A 7,843-nucleotide genomic window follows, 5' to 3' on the forward strand; every position below is an offset into this window, starting at 1 on the left:
CCCACACACACACACATGTGCATCCTAACCTTACATTGCACTCAATGGTACAATATTTAAGTACTACACAAATATTTTGGTTCCACTTTCTGCCCTGTTTTCATACTTCTCTGTCAGTAACCCAAGTCAGATGTACACAACTACCACACACCAGTAGTGTTAAGGTTTCTCAGGGTTTTGCAACATTATCCATTAATATATCAGGTCATATATTTGTTGTCTTTTTGTTAAACTGACACAAACTGCACTACTTGAATGATGTGTGTGGTACGCAGAATGGATACATTTACTTCAACTATTTAGCATGAAACCATTATTACGCTGAGATCAGACCAAGGCACGGCATCCAACCCTCACCATCTTTATTCCATATTTCCTATCTTTAGGCCACACCAATTTAATTTGTTGATTCTCGGATTTGCCTCTTCATTTTTTTCTGATTTACCAAAAAAAAAAAAAGATTCTGGTTCTGAATCAACTCAAATATGCTCATATTTTGCCACAAGCAGTATAGGAAAGTCCTTTTCATCCTATTTGTTACAGTTTCAGTTCAAAATTCAATGTTTAAATATTAACATAGCCTTTTGTGCTGACTTCATGGCTCCTAGCGTAGCATGATTTGAGACTATAATAGGATGCCTAGACCTGTTTTTATTTTGACTTTTTTTTCGCCCTGTTGCTTCATATTTTTTCTGAAAAAATCTGAGAACCAACAAATTAAATTGGTGTGGCCTTATTGCAGTGAATAATTATGAGCTACCCAATACTTGAAGTTTAGTTGTGTATTTTAGTTGAATACCTCCTTTTAACTGGCAACCTCATGCTATGCCTGCCTAACAGGCATACTGTACCCCTGTGTAATCTGTAACACCAAATATTTAAGTGGGCTAAGTCAAGTGTATGTGTAATTGTCTCTACAGCAGGATTCTTGTATCTTCAGTTACTACCTTCAGTTTTTCTGTGAATATCTGGAACACGAGTTGATGTCCTCCTATGGGAGTGTTCTATGTATCATATTAAACAAACCAGTTTTGTAAGTGAAGAAAAAACAGTGTTGTTTGTTTTCGTTGTGGTGGTCTTTCTTTATACTTTTAAGAAAATTAAAATTGGGAATAACAGATACCAGGTTAGTATTAGAGAGCCCTTAAAGTGGCAGAATTCCGTTGATCTTTGTTTCATTTACATAAGAGATCTTCATAGACTTCCAAAAAGGGCCAGTGGCACTACATGTACGTAGGTTCACTCATAAAAATGGTACAGAAGACTTTTAAGACAGTAATGCCATAAGTGTGTTTGACTGCAGAATGTAGACATGAAAACCATGTACATTTGTACAATACGCTGGGATAAAAGGTGCCATTTTCGGTAGCCTCCTGTGCAGGCCCCTCGACGGGTGGGAAAGAGTTTTTAACGCGTTATTTTAATAGCCGGCCATCCTACAACCAGCCACCGGGAGAAGGTTCCATACCAGAGAAGGTTTCATACCTTCTCCCGGTGGCTGGTTGTAGGATGACCGGCTATTAAAATAACGCGTTAAAACTCTTTCCCACCCGCCGCGGGGCCTGCACAGGCTACATTTTCGGGTCTAAACCATGCGGGACGTACCAGCAGTGCGGACGCTGTCCTTGGTACTGAAGTTAGGTGAAGGTAAGATTTGAGGTTTACATCTGAACATCAAGTCTGTGTGGACGCATGTAAAAGTCGTAGTAAGAAAACTACCTGGTGTGTTGGTCTGCATGCCTACGTGTTGACACTGAATCATTGTATCAGAACTATCGCTGTCCTTGGTACTGAAGTGAGGTGAAGGTATTTAAAGATCGAGGTGTGCATCTGAAACATCAAGTCTGTGTGGACGCATGTGAAAGTCGTAGTAAGAAAACTACCTCGTGTGTTGGTCTGCATGCTTAAGTATTGGCACTGAATCATTGTATCAGAACTATCGCTGTCCTTGGTGCTGAAGGGGCACTCCGGCACGCTCGCACTGATGGGTGATGTGGAATACAGTTATTCTTGCACGCACGAATATTGACATCACTATTTCATGTACATCCCTAGCACGGTGACGTTGTTCGGGGGGGGGGGAATATTCGCTTTTCATCTACTTTCCGACCAAAAATGGTTAATGTAAGAAGCCTATAAGTTATATAAGTCCTATGGTGTTTCTGCCACTGTAGCAATTTTCGAGCGCGTTCGCGAATGGTATTCTTTCAACAGTTTTCATCACACATATAGATAGCTAACACCAGGAAAGGACGAAAGTAATCGATGAAAACAAACGCGCAATTCATGGAGAAAGGAAGATATCCTACCTCTTTAGGCTTTCTGGTGCTTCGGGGTCTGAAACGAACTATTTATGTTAATGTGTGCCTTTATTTGCTGGTGAAAATTGTTTTGTTGTTCGTTTTTGTGGAGAGAAATCCTGTTGTGTGACCGTCTCCTAGCGCGGCAAGTCTTCGAATGGTACTGAATTCGAACATAAACAAAATTGCGCTGCTTAGCAACTGCTTGTTGCCGCACATTCGAACCTGTAAACAACCCTGTTGCTTAGCAATTGTTTGTTGTCACGGATTCAAATTTAACGGTCTTCTAGCTCAGCGTACGGAGACAATCAGACATGACCGATGAAAACAAACGCGCTAAACATGAAAAAACGAAAGACAATCCTACCTATTTTAGGCCTACAGGTTCCCAAGGTGGTGAAAGAAACTATTTGTGTTAAGATTTATGCCTTCATTTGCTATTAAAAAGTGATCGTTCATTTTCTTCAGACCGTTCCTGTTGTGTGGGCGCCTTTCGTGTGAACGAAAGTAATCGATGAAAACAAACGCTCAATTCACGAAGAAAGAAAGAAAGAAAATCCTACCTCTTTAGGCTTGCTGGTGCTTCGGGACCTGAAACAAACTATTTATGTTAATGTGTGCCTTTATTTGCTGGTGAAAATTGTTTCTTTGTTGGTTTTCTTGGGAGGAATCCTGTTGTGTGACCGCCTCCTAACACGGCAAGTCTTCGAATGATGCCGAATTCGAACATGTAAACAACTTTGCTGCTTAGCAACCACTTGTTGTCGCACATTCGAATCTGTAAACAACCCTGTTGCTTAGCAATTGTTTGTTGTCACGGATTCAAATTTAACGGTCTTCGAGCGCAGCTTACGGACAATCAGACACGACCGATGAAAACAAACGCGCAAAACATGAGGAAAGGAAAGAAAATCCTACCTTTTGACAGGTGCCTAGGTCCAGAAAAATGATATATCTTAAATATTTACCTTTATCTTGTTGTGTGACCGCCTCCTAGGAAGCGTCATTCCTCGGATGATGCCGAATTTGAACCTGTAAACAACCTTGCTGCTTACCAACCGCTTGTTGTTACGGATTCAAATTTTACGGTCTTCTAACGCAGTATCGTTACACACCAATAACAAACCAACCGGTGAAAACACGAAAAAAGTAAAGAAACTCCTAGATATTTGGGCCTAAAGCTGTCTAAGGACATGAAATAAATGATTTATGTTTTAAATGTGTGGCTTTATTTACTATTGATGATTTAACGGTCTTCTAGTTAAACCGATCTCGAGAGATGAAAACAAGCGCGTAAAACACGAGTAAAGGAAGGAAAACCCTACCTCTTTTTAGGCCTACAGGTTCCCAAGGTCCTGGAAGAAATGATTTATGTTAAATAAGTGCCTTTATTTGCTGTTGAAATGTGTTTTTTGTTTTGTTGATCCTTTTCTTGGGAGCGATCTTGTTTTGTGGCCGCCTCCTACCACGATCTGTCTTGGAATGATACCGAATTCGAACATAAACAACCCCTGTTGCTTAGCAACTGTATGTAACCTCAGATGACCCCAGGTGTGCCATTTGCTCTAGAACGTCTCACGCGAATCTAGAAGCTGGCATAGCGCATTTCTATGTCTGTAAAATCTTGCTGCTTAGCAGTTGTTTGTTGTCGCGCATTCAAATTTAACGGTCTTCTAGCGCAGCATACGGAGGAAACAGTTCCACAATCTCATACCTTCGCCAAATGATGTTTACGTTTAGATGTATGTTTGGATATGGCTTTGTATCTTTTTCATTGTGTTGTACTTCCAAATTGATTCTTAAAAATAAACTACAATACGTTTTTTTATTAGGGTACGGTCCAAAAAATGGTCAGTTACTCTAACAACCGACCACTTTTGAGGTTAGGGCCTGAAAACCCATGGGAAAGGGAGCCTTCTGATTGGTCAACTTCTTCTGGCCGCATGATAATACGTTTAAAGCTTAACAAAATGTATGCAAATTATGGTGATTGATTGAAAGGTGGTACGATCACACCAGTGACCAATTTAACTTAATTGAGAAAATGCAAATTTTGGTGATTCCTTATCAGGTGGTAAGACCACGCTGCAGCAAGATGGAAGTATGGTTGGACATGGAAGAACTCGGTGGTTAAAATTCGTCTTTTAAGACGAGCTACGTCCAGTTAAGGAGGTGAGTCGCACTGTCAACTTTGTCCTTTATAATTATATTTTTGTGACTATATGGGCTGAACTCGTTGAAATGAAATGAAGCTAAAAGTTGAAACACAGAATGGCGTGAATTTATATTTGCGCCGGTGACGATTCCCCGTGTTTAAACCTGCACTTAGTTAAAAGTCGTTGTTAGGGGGCATTTTTTTATGTCCGCTTTGAACTGACATGATTATACATTAGATACGCTCGTTTTATTATCTTCGCCAAGAAGGTTAATGTTTTAGGAGGCGTTCGTGTGTCTGTCAATACGATAACTCGAGAACGCTTATATGGATTGTCCAGATATTGGTATGTTGGTAGGTCTTGATAAGACCTCGAAATGATTAGATTTTTGGACTCACTTGTTATGGTACTGCAGCAGAACTTTCGGTTTTGATATCTCATGAACTGGCCATGCTAGGGGCACGAAAGTTGGAAGGTAGGTAGCTCTTGTGCTGAAAATGAAGTGTCGCGAGTTTGGGCTCCCTAGAACTTACCCTGGAACTGCAGGGGCGTTTGTTATTCAAAGGAGGATAAGCCAAGAACCAGTAGAGGAATCGTCGTAATTTTTGGTTGGTAGTGATGCTTGACATAATAAGATGACAAGTATGGATTCCAAATAAGAATCTAACTTTCATAATTAATGAGAAAATTCTGGAATTTTTTATTTTTACTGTTTTAAATGCATTATGTATACCAACTTTTCCCAGCAGTGTTCTGTCAATGAGTTGTGCTTGAATGCTGTTGAACTGATATTCAAATAGCATTCTGTGTTGTAACGTTGGTGACTGTTCTGATGTATTTTATGTGAGATGTACTTCATGAGATTTTTCCATGGTCATGATATTCTATGCTTACCAAATATGTTGATTTTTGATTGAATGTAATTTTGCTCTGCTCTTCATTTTCCCCACCTACTCAGAATTTGATCTTGCCCCTGACCCAAAGCAGGTTTTAACATTCAAACATATGATGTGAATATTGCAATGTATAAGGCTCTGTGACTAATTATTATTCTCTAGTATCTAGTAGCCTGTGATTTTTCTGAATGTATATTTCTTTTACACCCTAGGTTTGAGATGCTGCTAATGTATAGCTGACATTGTGGGACCTGTCTCCTGTGTGTGCTGTGGGACCTGTCAGCTATCCTGTGTACCTGTCCACACTCTAGAAGGATCTGTCAGCTATCCTGGGTTCCTGTTTTAACCTATCCACAAGAGAAGAGAACATCGGACTTGACTGTAAGTTGGCTTTTATTTACAAACTCTTTCCAAAATGGGGTCTGCATGCCGCAATGCGTAATCAGCCGTTTTAGGTTTGCATAATAGAAAGTCGGGTCGATCTAGTCACCGTTAAACTGTCATCTGTGCGATAAAACGTCCAGCCAGTATAAGTGAACCATAATATGTGGTCATTGCTTTGCAGCATTCTGCACCTTGTCATTTCAATTTTGCATAATTTAAAGTCAAACGATTCTGATTTAATATCAAATGTAATCGTGAAACCAGCCTGAAGTAAATTGCGGTCGCTGCCTTACAGAATTTAGCATGCAAAGCGCGATCGGGACCTTCCATGCAGACCCTTACAAATGACAATGAAAGATGTTGGGAAAGGGCATGTTTGCGATCCTCTGAATTTTTCATTCTAAACGCCATTGTTGAAACTTAGCTAGGCCCTCCCTGCTTTTTGTTGTCATTTCTGAAAGAGTTCACATTCCTAACTAATATTTAGTTTAAGGTTGTGACTAATCTTTTATTGCAAATTTTACTGAGAACACTGAGAACATTTTACAAAGTTCCTTCTACTTTTAATGCAGTCAAGTCACAGATAGTGTAGCTAGGAGTTTAATATATATGTGAGTTGTTCAGAGTTCAAAAGTTCTTGTCCGGCTCCTTTTTCTTCTGCTTCCTAGTTCTACTTTCTTGTTAGGAAAATATGTGTTTTCATGCAAACTCTTTGGTTAGCTCTAAGGAAAACATATGTTTTAGTATAGCTTTAACTTTGGCACAGTGTATATTGCCTTCAGTTGGCAACAATTAGCATGGCTGATATAACAACAGTTTTCTATCTTGTTACATCCTACATGTAAGATAAAATACATGTACAGTACTTTCTAAATCTAGACAAGTGGTAATACCAGTGCGAAGGTGGTATACCAAACAGATACTTGGGATTATTCTGCCCAGTTTCCTGACTGCCTAGCAATTCTTAGTCCTTTGTTCAGTTCGTCTCAGCGATACTGGATAGGTGGTTTTATGTTGCTTCTGGTTCGTGACGATCTGGTTGTGTTTGGCGTTGTAGTGTTGGATGACGTAGTAGGTGTTGTCATGATGGTTTCTGGTTGTTTAGCAGTTGAATTGTTGTCTGCTATTGGCGGTGTTGTTGTTGTTGTTGTTGTTTGTTTTGTTGCTGGAGTCGAGGCTGTGGTCATTTCCAGCGTGGATCCTGTTCCTTCTCATTTGCTTGCCGGATTCTGTCTCCACGACGTAGGACTTGGTGTGTCAGCTTTCTCAATTATCTGTCCTGGTGCCCATGTCTTCTTTGTGAATCTTGCACATGAACAGTTTGCCCCATTGTTCAGGTCTGTTAGACGTTGTTTTTGTCAGTCATACTGCTTCTTGCTTTTGTCTTGTGCGGCTGTGACAGCTTGGCCATCACTTCTTCTTGGTCTGTGGGAGGCTTAACTTTTGTCGGTAGATTAGTCTTGTATTTTCTCCCGTTCAACAGCTCTGCTGGAGATTTCATGTCTGCTCTCAGTGGAGTAGTGCGCAGTGTTAGGAGTACCAGGTTTGGATCTTCTCCTGTTTCTATGCACTTGGTGAGGGTTTTCTTCTGTCTGCACTTGTCTTTCAATGAATCCATGCCCTTTGGAGATGATGTGGTTATCTTGAATCCAATAATACTCTTGTGTGTCAAGCACATTTGAACTCCTCTTAGGTGAATTGTGATCCATTATCACAGACTTCTTTGTCAGGAATTTCTTGCTCAGCAAAGATTCCTTTGAAAGCTAGCGTTACTGTGGAAGCTTTCAGGCTCTTGAGATTCTTCAGGATTTGGAATTTTGAATAATAGTCTACCACCAACAGGAACCATTTTTGGTTAAGGTGGAACAGGTCTGCTCCTACATGTAGCTTCTTCCGCGGTCGGCTGGGTGTTGTAGTTGGAGTCATTTCTTCTTTTTGTTGTGAGTTTTGATACTTCTGGCATGTTCGGCATGATCCTTTAGATCTCCTTATACATGTATACAAGCCAACCCAATACACGGCTGTTTTAGCGCGTAGCTTGGACTTTTCCATCCCCAGGTGACCTTCGTGAGTGGATCTTTTGGAGGGTCTCTGATTTGGGAATGAC

General features: G+C 40.3%; 1 protein-coding gene across 1 annotated transcript in view; it reads left to right on the forward strand.

The window, feature by feature from the left end:
• Positions 1 to 7,257, forward strand: part of LOC109473435 (metastasis suppressor protein 1-like) — a 69,580-nt gene extending 62,323 nt beyond the window's left edge. Inside the window, exon 11 of the mRNA XM_019773295.1 lies at positions 7,220 to 7,257. Coding sequence (XP_019628854.1) covers positions 7,220 to 7,257 — 38 coding nt within the window. The remainder of the gene's footprint in view (positions 1 to 7,219) is intronic.
• The last annotated feature ends 586 nt before the right edge of the window (positions 7,258 to 7,843 follow it).

The sequence above is a fragment of the Branchiostoma belcheri genome, unplaced genomic scaffold, assembly GCF_001625305.1.
Source record: "Branchiostoma belcheri isolate BF01 breed outbred unplaced genomic scaffold, Haploidv18h27 scaffold3, whole genome shotgun sequence".
Lineage (NCBI taxonomy): Eukaryota > Metazoa > Chordata > Leptocardii > Amphioxiformes > Branchiostomatidae > Branchiostoma > Branchiostoma belcheri.